Source organism: Diadema antillarum, unplaced genomic scaffold, assembly GCF_040938485.1.
Source record: "Diadema antillarum isolate AM-2024a unplaced genomic scaffold, OU_Dant_1.0 seq00001036_RagTag, whole genome shotgun sequence".
In the NCBI taxonomy this organism is placed as follows: Eukaryota; Metazoa; Echinodermata; class Echinoidea; order Diadematoida; family Diadematidae; genus Diadema; species Diadema antillarum.
The window spans coordinates 91,272-102,549 of NW_027271868.1; the positions used below are offsets into that span (position 1 = coordinate 91,272).

The 11,278-nt window shown below is 39.1% G+C and overlaps 1 protein-coding gene across 1 annotated transcript in view; it reads right to left on the bottom strand.

Moving 5' to 3' along the window:
* LOC139742913 (testis-expressed protein 47-like) overlaps nucleotides 1-10,763 on the bottom strand; it is a 30,485-nt gene extending 19,722 nt beyond the window's left edge. Inside the window, exons 1-5 of the mRNA XM_071653419.1 lie at nucleotides 10,623-10,763; nucleotides 9,391-9,463; nucleotides 8,070-8,173; nucleotides 7,289-7,489; nucleotides 5,859-5,918 (exon numbers count right to left, since the gene is read on the bottom strand). Coding sequence (XP_071509520.1) covers nucleotides 5,859-5,918; nucleotides 7,289-7,489; nucleotides 8,070-8,173; nucleotides 9,391-9,463; nucleotides 10,623-10,763 — 579 coding nt within the window. The remainder of the gene's footprint in view (nucleotides 1-5,858; nucleotides 5,919-7,288; nucleotides 7,490-8,069; nucleotides 8,174-9,390; nucleotides 9,464-10,622) is intronic.
* Nucleotides 10,764-11,278: the final 515 nt, after the last annotated feature.

Sequence of the window (11,278 nt, forward strand, 5' to 3'; positions counted from 1 at the left end):
TAGCTACATTCTGAATAGGTGTTGTATAATAATGAATGTCCAATCATTCACAAGACATATTTTACGCTATAAAATGGCTGTTTAATCTTATTTGCAGACAGAAACTGACACAGAAACGTAGACCACACAATTGATCGAGGAGTAAATGCTTCTTGCAATAACACATACAATTTGATAATATGCATCTGGTATTATTTTCTTTAAATTAAAGAAACAAAAAAAAGAATCAAATAAAAATGCTAAATTAATGTTATGACTCATTTCTGTCATGTATGCATATTTTCAATTTGCTATAACGTAAATCTACAGATTCAGACATGTAATATATCCATGTATCATTTGAATCAAAGCAGAGAGTTTTTTACCTTATGATTTTGATAAGGGGGGGGGGGGTAGGGGCAAAAACCAAATATTTTCTTGGAACAAAGTCACAAGGCTGTCACTGAATGTGTTCATTAAATTAATAATATTTTACTCATCCTTACACTGGTCTTGTCAGGTCTGCATATCAATCTGCATTCGATTCCATGTCAAATTAACAACAACACAATATAGTACCAACTGGTACAAAGAATGCCGGCAAGTAAACTTACAAGCAGTGCTTCATTCACACAATGTCATAATATATGGCAAGCTATCTTTTTTTTTATCAAAGGGGAATGAAACCCAATATATGTGGACTACTGTAAAACTGGAAATTTTCGCGGTGTTCAAATTTTTGCGCATTTCGCGCAACCAGAAACAAGCGCGAAAATAAAAGCACGCGAATATTTTTGCTTGCCATATGTGCCTGTGCGTGATGTCTTTATTCCGCGGAATTAAAAACACGCGAAACTCTTCCAACCCGGCCAAGCGCGAAAAATTAGTCACGCGAAAATATCCACTTTTACAGTATATGACTGCAGCATTATCAGTAGAATATGTTAAGCAAAGTCTGAGGAAGATCAGACAATCCATTTAAAAGTTATGAACCTCAAAAAAGTTTCTGTGCAGCATCAGCTGGATGAGAAGACTTCTACAGTTTGTGATGTCACATATGAAAAATGATATGAAATTTCCACAAAATTTCATCTTTTCTGAAAAATACATGTTACCCTGATTTCCTACTGACATATGTTGAAGGTACTATTATTCCCCCTGCACTCTGAAAGAGGGAAGTCAAGTGTTTTTCATTATGCCATAAAAAATGAAAATATGTTGATTTTTAAAAAATATTTTCTTCATATCGTTTTCCACAGTAAACATCAAGAAGTATTGTAGTCTTTAAAATCTTGTAAAAACTCTGAAAATTCATAACTTTTGAACAGATTGTCCAATTTTCCTCAAACTTGGCCGAAGTGTTCTTCTAATATTGCTGCATTCCATCAAATGTTTTGGTTTTATTCCCTTTTCATAGGAATGTTGTGTACATGTGATGTGGGTTGTATAATGTTCTTCTAGAAAGCTACAGGTGCTGCACTAAGCAGTGGCTCTTCTTTTGCCAAAAGATAAATTAAAGGTACTGTTAACAATTGGGAGTGGTGATTTTAAAAATGTTCGCGTTATTACATTTCATGCATATATGTAGGTCAGTTGTATCACAAAACATCCTACCATATAAAAATGTTGCAATAAAGCCTAGATAAGGAGATATCACTAAACCATAACTGTAGATGGTTTAGTCTAGATGAAATTTCATTAAAACTATTGTTCATATTTTGTATATTTGACAGTACTTAACATTGCTGATACTGATAAACTTTTTTTTAAAAATCTGGTAGTTTCTATCCCTAACTCACATTTTAGAACTATTTTGAAGTACTAACGCTGGGTTTTTGTTTCATCTGCTAATGGTAAACAATGCCTTTACACAAGAAAACATAGGAAGTCTCAAACGGATGAGTCATATTAGCAGCTGACAATGCCCTATCTAATTGACATGGCAGCATACTAGCTAACAAGCACTTAATGGAGCAAGAACTCTCTGTATTTTTTCCTTCTTTTTTTTTACCAGCTTGACGACAAAAAGAAGCAATGCTGATGCCTGCTTCCTTTGTCTCACTGCCATTTGAACTAGGCCAGAGTATGACTTTAACAACAATTTGACACTTGATATTCTGGTGCCTGTTTACCAATTACGCCATGCCCTTTCTCGCAGTCCTAAATGACACATCTATTGCTAAATTATTCCTGCCGCTGCCTCTGGTGATTTTGCATTTGACATTCTCTCACTGTAATTAGCATGATTTATGACATCAGTCTGCCCACTTCTCATTTACTGCCATCACATCATATGCCAAGAAACTTTGCTGGAATACTCAGTGGGGTAATGAACGGAAGCTCAACTCTCAGCTAGCACAAGACGTCCTCTTTCTAACGACATATGAAGCTTCTTACAGACTGAATCAACACTGGATTATTATGCTATTGCTTCCAATTTAGCAGTGGCTAGATAGCTACGTAACCAACTAAGGGACACTGCAGTGATCCTGGCATCTAATGCATAAAATGATATAAAAAATTCCAGTCTGTCCATCTGCAACCCTACCCCGCCTTTAATACTTCAAACAAGGGCGGTTTGCTGTGGCACAAGTAAGAGCTCGCAACTTTTTCATGGTTGGCAATTTGTGTAAGTTTTATGTCATGGAAAAGGCCAACAGCTCTAATTAGCGAAAGTTTATATCATGACTGTTTCTGGTTTTACAGAATACTATTTCATCTACATATCGTCGCTGGGGTGACAAGACCTCGTATCTACAAAATGTCAAATGTTCAGGGGCCCGTTTCATAAAACTTGTTATCAGTGACAACTGCCACATTTCTATGACAAATTTGCTCTCAGCCAATCAGATGCAAGGATTTCAGTAGCTTGTCACATCTATGACAACTTGTCACTGATGACAAGTTTTATGAAACGGGCCCCAGGAGAGCAAAAATCGTGGCAGCCAAAGCACTGTATCCAATGGGATAGACATTCCTTTGACATGCTGTGGGGGGCTTCATTTTTGGGGTAAGACATCTAGGTTTTTGAGAGGACATCACTTAACTGATTAACTGACCATTAATCCAAAAAACTCATTTTCACCAAAATTGCAGATACAAGGTCTTGTCACCCCAGCGGCGATATATGATATATACCTGACTTCTGCATGCATTAAAGTAAAGATCATCAGACATTTCTTGCCATATGCATCCATATAAATATCTACCCTGTTTTCAGTGTTCAGCGTAGACTGTGATCACAGAGAAGAATATTTCATACATGCCATTTCTCAAGCAACATGCAAAAATGTTTGTAACATACAGTGCTCACTGATACTGTGTAACAAATGCATAGATATATATTACAGATCTTTAAGTGTACAGGTGGAGGAGACCGTTATCAATAAGCAAAGCGCTTGACTTGGACAACAGCCTCTGAACATAATATGTCTTGTAACAAATTTTTATTTAAATGAAGAAAGGAATGGAACACACACACGTAGAACTAATAACGTAAATCTTTAAAGTATCATTTGACATGCCTGGGAGAGATAAAAACACTCCAACCCCAGAGTGTTGTTTGTTCCAATCTGAAGTGAATGAAGTGCTATTGTGCAAATATGTAAGTCAAATAAAAAAGAGAGTTCCCTTGTGTAAAGTCTGAACGATATGAGCCCAGGGTGCTGATGTACAAGTGTGTGTGTGTGTGTGCGTGTGTGTATGCGTGTGTGAGTGTGTGGGTGGGTAGGTGAGTGTGCATGTTTGTGTGTTTGTATCTATGGTAGTACACATAGCCATGTCATTCAAATGGTTTGTGTTTTGTGAACATAATTAAACTATTCCTTGTAGTCTGTATGCATTTGCAAATTTATGAGTAGTGAATTGTAGATTGGTGTCTAGAATATATCTGCTATAGATGTGAATGTATCAGAACAATGTGTGCCGGTACACTCTATGTGCATATTATTATGTATAGTGTACCACAGCATTTTCTATCTATTTCCTGTATATGCATACACAAAACATACATGAACACATTGCTGGTGCTCTATTGATATCTTAGAATTATTAGAGGCATGTAGCACAACATCATTAAAGAGACAAGTATTTACATTACTGTACACCATGCTGACAGCAAGTTTAAATTGAAGTTGAAAAGAGAAATTCTGTGTATAACACAAAGTACACTGTACAGACTGTAATACAAAAAAAGTGTAAACAGTTTACTCTCTCTGGTTCAAACTACAGCCTGCCGATGTACACGCTGTATATAAAAACATCTCACATTGTAAAAGCCCATATGTCTCTCTATTGCCATGTTCGAGTGCTCAAAAGCAAACTGAACCGTACTATACCATGCCAGAATAGCAGCGTTTGAGCACTCTGTGGAGATAGCGTACCTCATGAGTCATTTTTGGACTCAAGTCAGAGATAACATATTTTGTAACAATGGGGTCATTCACCTCGTCCCCAACAAAGAGAATCACATCTTTGTATTATGATGAAGGTTACCCGCACTCTGCTCAGAATGTTAACAACTTCTGACATGGTACACTTTTGGAATAGTTTCTGTCTAATTTAAAGCACTCTCTGGCAGGGCATGGTACTGTAAGCTTTTGAAGCACATCAAAAAGTGGTCCACTTTGGTACGGGAGCATTTAAGTGCTCCTTTGGCAAGGGTACGGTGCGCTCTAAGAGAGCGCTCGAATACCAGATGACCTAAACATTCGTTCTAGACGTGCTCTCTCTTTCCCTATACATGGCATATATCACATTCATGTACCTAAAATATGCCCAATCAAGAACATGACTTCTCAAGCTATAATCCTGGTTCATCAGCCTATCCCAGCTCTTGTTTAGGAGACACACACACACACATACATACAAAAATCATATACAGACGGTGAAATGTATATTCATTGGAAATGATGTGGAATCTCCAGTAAAACTGTAAAAGAATGTTGTTTTGCTTCTGATGCAAACTAAATGAGCTGACTTTATTGTGTTCTGTATTTGTTTTATAATAGGGAGCTTTAGATTTTGACGCGCGGACGTTTGAGCCGACGCTTGCGCTGGACGTTCTCCTCTCCCTTGCGTCGTGTGGAAAAGTAGCTTTGGATTACGCTGGGACGCAACGTATAAAAAATAAAATCGCGCCCCCATATGATCAGTGCATGAAGTAGTTCTCTGCGTTGCAAACTGTGCGGACGTAAAAATAGCCCAGTACGCGTAGTGAAAAACTCAGGCAACTCAAGCTAAAAATAGATTGACTTTACGCGCGCTACTGCGCACGCTCAGAACATGTTTTTTTCCTTTGAACGTCTGCGCGCCTAAAATCTAAAGCTCCCTAATGTAACAAAAGAGATGGGGTATGCTTCTGAAATCAACATTCCGCCACAATATCACAGCCATTATGACACATTCATTTCCACAGATGCAAATCAAATACTTTTACAATGACCCATTCACAAAACTTTGCCATGAAAGGGATACCTGCAATGCTAACTCCCGTGGAGGCACAGCCAGGGAATTGTGAACTTTGACCGGGCAAGGAATTTTGGCTGGAACATGATGCTGCTACGGGTTCATAAACCATTTGACGCAGGTCTGGCACTAGCCTGGTGCCAATAACAGCAGCGCCAAAATAGCCTGCTCATATACTCAAAATTTTACAACTTAGTGCGGGCCTGGCCCTCACTGGCGAGTTACTGACAGGGGTGTCAAGTCTTTTACTATGTCAATGAAACATCCACCTGTAAGTTTCAAATGGGGAAGCATTACCTCCCTATCACTGTATGACCAACATTTGGATTAGCTTTTGCTGTACAAGTTCCATGCATTTATCAACATCCCACGTCTATATCAAATATCGCTTAAGAAGTATGAATGACACTTACCTTTGGCTGCTTTGCAAGATATGATCCTAACTTCAGCATCAATGCCAAACACTCAGGTGCCTGTGGTATAGCAAAAAAACAATGCTTTTCTTTTATATCATATTATTTAGCAAATTTAGATGCCATCACACAAGAAATTGCTACGTAGCAGTACTTAGCTAGGAGCACAAGAAATATTTGTGCATGCTACCGATGTGCACATTTTATGAATACATCTGGGCAGTATCAGTCATGTGGCATTCATTCATTCATTCATGTTTTATTTTCCAAACAATATACATGGGTAATACAAACATCTCAAAATGATGGTATACTCTTGTAACATATAATGTGGCATGATGAGTATTAATACATCTTGTTTCATTAAGGACTTGATGGAAATGAAAATTGAGGGGCATGATCACTCTCTCCTCCAATTTTGTCTGGGACCCAACAAGCCTCACTGGGACACCAGGAGAAGTCCTAGTGAGCATCCACATTATGGTTTTGGAGGGGAAAGCCCTGCGGCATGGATCTTTCCCCGCTATGCAGGACCTACTGTGAACACAGGGAAAGATTCGTTTGTGAGGTACAGGGAACAAAAGGGAACAACATACTTGAACCCCTTTACTCTGTCATGCTTGCGGAGTAATAGATATGAACAATGCAGTATTCTACAAATCAATGTGTGTAAGTATGTATGCATGTGTGGTTAGTATTGTTGATGCTATCTTTGCTCAAGTAGAGCAAAATGCAATGAGAACATTGTCTTGATGAAGCCAGTAACACACTGGTAATATATCTGCGGAAAAGATTTCAGATTACTGTATACGCTGAATATTTCGCGAGGTTTTTATTTTCGCGAATTTCGCAAGTCAGGTGCCATTCGCGAAATTAAAGACACACCAAAATATTGACTCTGATCCCAATGTGAATGTGACGTACGCGAGTACTCTTCTCCATTCTGGTACAGGACTCCACAATCACGAATTTAACCACTTGCGAAATCGTCGGGAATTCCCGATTCGCTCTGAAACTTTGTCGTCTACAACTAGGCCGATTGGCATTACTACAGACTGCGCAATGCGCAGAGAAGACAACGAAGGCAACGTTACTCAGCAACACTTATGCACTTTACTCTTGATGATAGCTCAACTTCGGTAATCTTCATATCAATGCTAACGGTGATCGGCAGTATCATCAACAGCACCCTCTAGACTACCGGGACTATGCACCTTTAAAGGACTGGCCTCGACTAGCCTGCACACTATTGCCGATTCTTTTTTGCCAAAACTGTACTTTAACTATTGACTGTTTTGACTATGTTGACGATGTTTGTTTGGTAAATAAATTTCATTTCATTTCATATTCAACCACTGCTTTTTTCTTTCACTTATCCCTTCCCCCTTGAAATCTGACAGGGGGAATGTTCCGTTACCCTCCATACTCACCAGCTTCTCAATGGGTTCAGTGGTCTCATACTCCTGAAGCCTGGAGGCTGGCAGGTTGAGGACTCGGAAGCTCCACTGGGAAAAGAGTCGGGTGGGCACATTGCTGGAGATGACTAGGATCTTGCTCTGCTCCACTAGGCCACCACCCTCAATCATGTCACGGAGATCTCGGATGAGGGCCATTAGCATCTCGCTGGATGACTAAGGTTTTCAAGGCAGTGAGACAAAGGCGAAGGGAAAGATAGTAATGGAAAGTCAATATGTGATCCTGCATCACAAAGCCAACAAAAAGTCGCCAGACATGGATGCTAGTTAAAGGCAGATTATGAAAGGGCAGACTCAAAGCTTTAAATTGATATATGACTCCATACAAGTAAGGCCCATGAGTCCGACACTAGGCAAACAAGGCCCATGAGTCCAACACTAAGCAAACAAGACCCATGAGTTTGAAACTAAGCCAAAAAGGCCCATGAATTCTAAGCAGTAAGCCTCATGTGAGCCTTATTTGCTTAGTGTAGGACTCTTGGGCCTCGTTTACCTATTGTCGGACTCACAAGCCTTATTCGTCTAGTGTCGAGCTCATGGGCTATATGACTCGTGGGCTGTATAACTCGAGGGCTGTATGACTCATGGACCTTTTTTCAACGTCAATCTCGTCGGCCTCACTTGTGGTGTTGGTCTTATGGGATGACTAACTTTTTCCCCTTTCAGCAAACACTCCCTTCACTTTATGGATCCCTATCATATTACTGCTAAATGAAGAAAGAAGCAAAGCTCTCACCTCCACTAAGTGCACGAAATGGTTGGGATAGACCAGCAGCATCCCTGTGGCTCCCTCACCCTGAAAGTGGTTTTGCCAGTTCTTGAACTGTCTCTCATAGTGAGCTGGACACAAACAAAATATTCAAGGTCAGGATATCAATATGGTATTTACTGAATCAAGGCTACAATATTCCTAGGCTTCATTCTTTACTTCATCATCCTCCGAAAGAATATCACATATTCCTGCTTGATAGAAACAATCATCACTGTTACGTTACCGGTATCAACATTTTAACATGCTTGAACCATGGCATCTGAGCTTATTGACTTTCTTCTCATACAATATTTTAGCTTTTGTTATTGACATGAACATAGTAGAACCGTTAGCAGGATACAATGAGGTCATTGAAAAATCACACGCTAATCTATGTTTAACTTTGTTTTTCTGATGCTGGTTGTATGTGTTTCTTATGAAAACTTGAGCCCCTTTACTTAGGTCCTAGCTTCAAAAACAAAAGAAAACAAAAGAATCCCATACAGTCCATCTGTTTTTCATGGTGACTTGATTTCAGAACAACATGTGTACTACTCATACTAATAACTATAGAAATGTAGCTGTGAGAAATGAAAATAGCACTTGAATACCCAAGAATGCCTTTTGAAAAACTACAGCATTTTCTCATTGCCAAAATACAAATAATCTTAGTGGCGATATATCAACTAATAAAAACACCAACTGAGTATACTGAAATAATTCCAAATGTCATCTACAGCTGCTACAAGCTTACAGTCATATTTCTGTCTGACACCCTGTTCATTTAAAGCATAACATTTAGCAGGGAAGGCCCACCAACCCTTTAAAGGGATGGAATAGTTTTGGTTGAGATGGGACCTTGAACAGGTTCCAACATTTTGTGAGATAATGAGAAACCCCATATGAAATATTAAAGAGCACACAATACAATGCTAAGAGGCATTCAAAGTTTACTAGTATTTGATGAAAATTGGTTTTGAAACGGCTGAGATATCCAAAAACAAAGTAAAACATACGGTCTTAATAAAAGGTGGGACCCACCTTTTATTAAGACCACTTCGTTTTACTCTGTTTGTTTGTTTGTTTGTTTTTGTATCTCAGCCATTCTGATATCGATTTTGATCGAATGAACTTTGAATGCCTCTGGAATTGTAAGCTCTATAATATTTCACAAGAGGTTTCTCATTACCGGTATCTCACAAAAAGTTAAAACTGAATCCCCAATCTCAACCAAAACTATCCCACCCCTTTAAAAGTCCAGAAGTCGGAGATTCTCCCGGAGCAGAAAGACGATCCATTCACTTACCTCCAAGGTCTCTCTTATCACTGAGACTGTCATGAAGTTTGGCCACATATACCAGTCTGTGAAGAAGGGATTTCTGTACAGAGCAAGACATTGATACAACGAATAAGACATTAATGAACTGCAAACTGTCAATAAAGACACACATACAGGGGAGGGGGGCTAGGGCTATGCAAGGGGGCTATACAAAGGGGCTATACAAGGGGAGGGGGGCTAGGGGCTGCAGCTCCCGCTTTATTTTGGCTTGTCAAAACAAAAATACAATTTTAAAAAAAAACTGCTGGGGAAAAAAAAATCACAAAACCCAGGATGCTCCATCCTTAGATTCTTCATGTCTAATGGGGTGGTGGTACCAAGGAGGTACTAGCCTAGTACCTCCTTGGTGGTACCAATGACCTTGATATCCCTCTTCCCTCCCCCACCCTAAAAATGCCAATAATGATAATGATAATAAGAAGAAGAACAAAAAGAAGAAGAAGAATGATGATGATGATGATGATAATAATAATAATAATAATAATAATAATAATGATAATAATAATAATAATAATAATAATGATGATGATGATGATAATAATAATAAATTGGGGCCCCTGATATACAACTATAGCCTATACAAGTTACATTTTAATACAAAAACCATATATTATGAGATATCATTTACAATGATTAATAGCACAAGATACAATGCAATGATGGGGGGGGGGGGGTCAAAAAGGAAAAAATAATTGTTTGCTTACTACTACCAAGAATCCAGATGTTCAAGTTGTATTTGACAGTGAATGCTATGACCATGATTGACTGAGGTACACTGTATGTACTCAGCTTCACGCAATTCCAGAGGTTTACGCACGAATGATAACACTGGTGAGCCTTTCATAACCTAGCTGTGACATATAGGTCATATACAACAGTGAACAGATCACCAGTTACAATTGTGGCACTGTCTTAATAGATTCCCTCGTATATCAAGTTGTGGGCAAACACAATATCATACTACAATATGCAAAGTGCAGAGGTGGTAGTAGCAGTGGTAGTAGTAGAAGTAGTAGCAACTGTAGGTGCAGCAGTAGGCCTATAAAGTAACAGTAATCATGGTGGTTGTGGTTGTAGTAGCAGTATACAGCAGAGTAGCAGAGTAGCAGAGGCAGTGAGTGGCAGTCTAATAGTCTTTCAGAATTAGTACTCTTGTCTCTTCTATGTATTTGACAATACAATACAATATTATACAATACCCGGTCTGGATCTGCTTTGCGAATCTTGCTAAGAATCGCATCCAGGACACTATGACGGGGTCTTGTCAGCACTTCAGTGGGATCCACCCACCAGTACTGGGGTTGCTGTGCTTGTTTAGGGCTACTCCTGTTTGTTGCCATTCTGGTACAACACCCCTTTCTACAGCAACACTTGGCTTACGCGTGCAGATCTATCGTCAGCAATCACAGACTTTTAAATGAATCTAAAACAACAAGTCACATCTGAAGTTGTTGGCTGGCTTAAAAATCTTTAAAATGTTTTCTACCACGAACACTGGCTCCAATAAAAAAATCATACAAAGTCTTCCAAGGCTGTATAGAAGAGACTGGATCCTTATGGAAGTTTTCAGCGACCTGTCCACAGTGCACGCATTTTCGCTCTAGTCTCGGAAAACAGTTTTACAAATAATCAGCTATCTTTTCCATTTAGCACTCTAAATCACAATCACTGCAGAAGCAGCAAGAGTAAGAGTGCATCATTTACTTTTGATGCGATAAAGATGGTCTTCAGTCAATGATGTGCAGCACACACAAAACATATGGTGCCAAACCATGGGCCTAAATTCCAGGTTATTGACGGCAGAGCATGCATCAAATATACTGGTAAGTCAGTTTCTGATCTCAGCTCGTGAGAA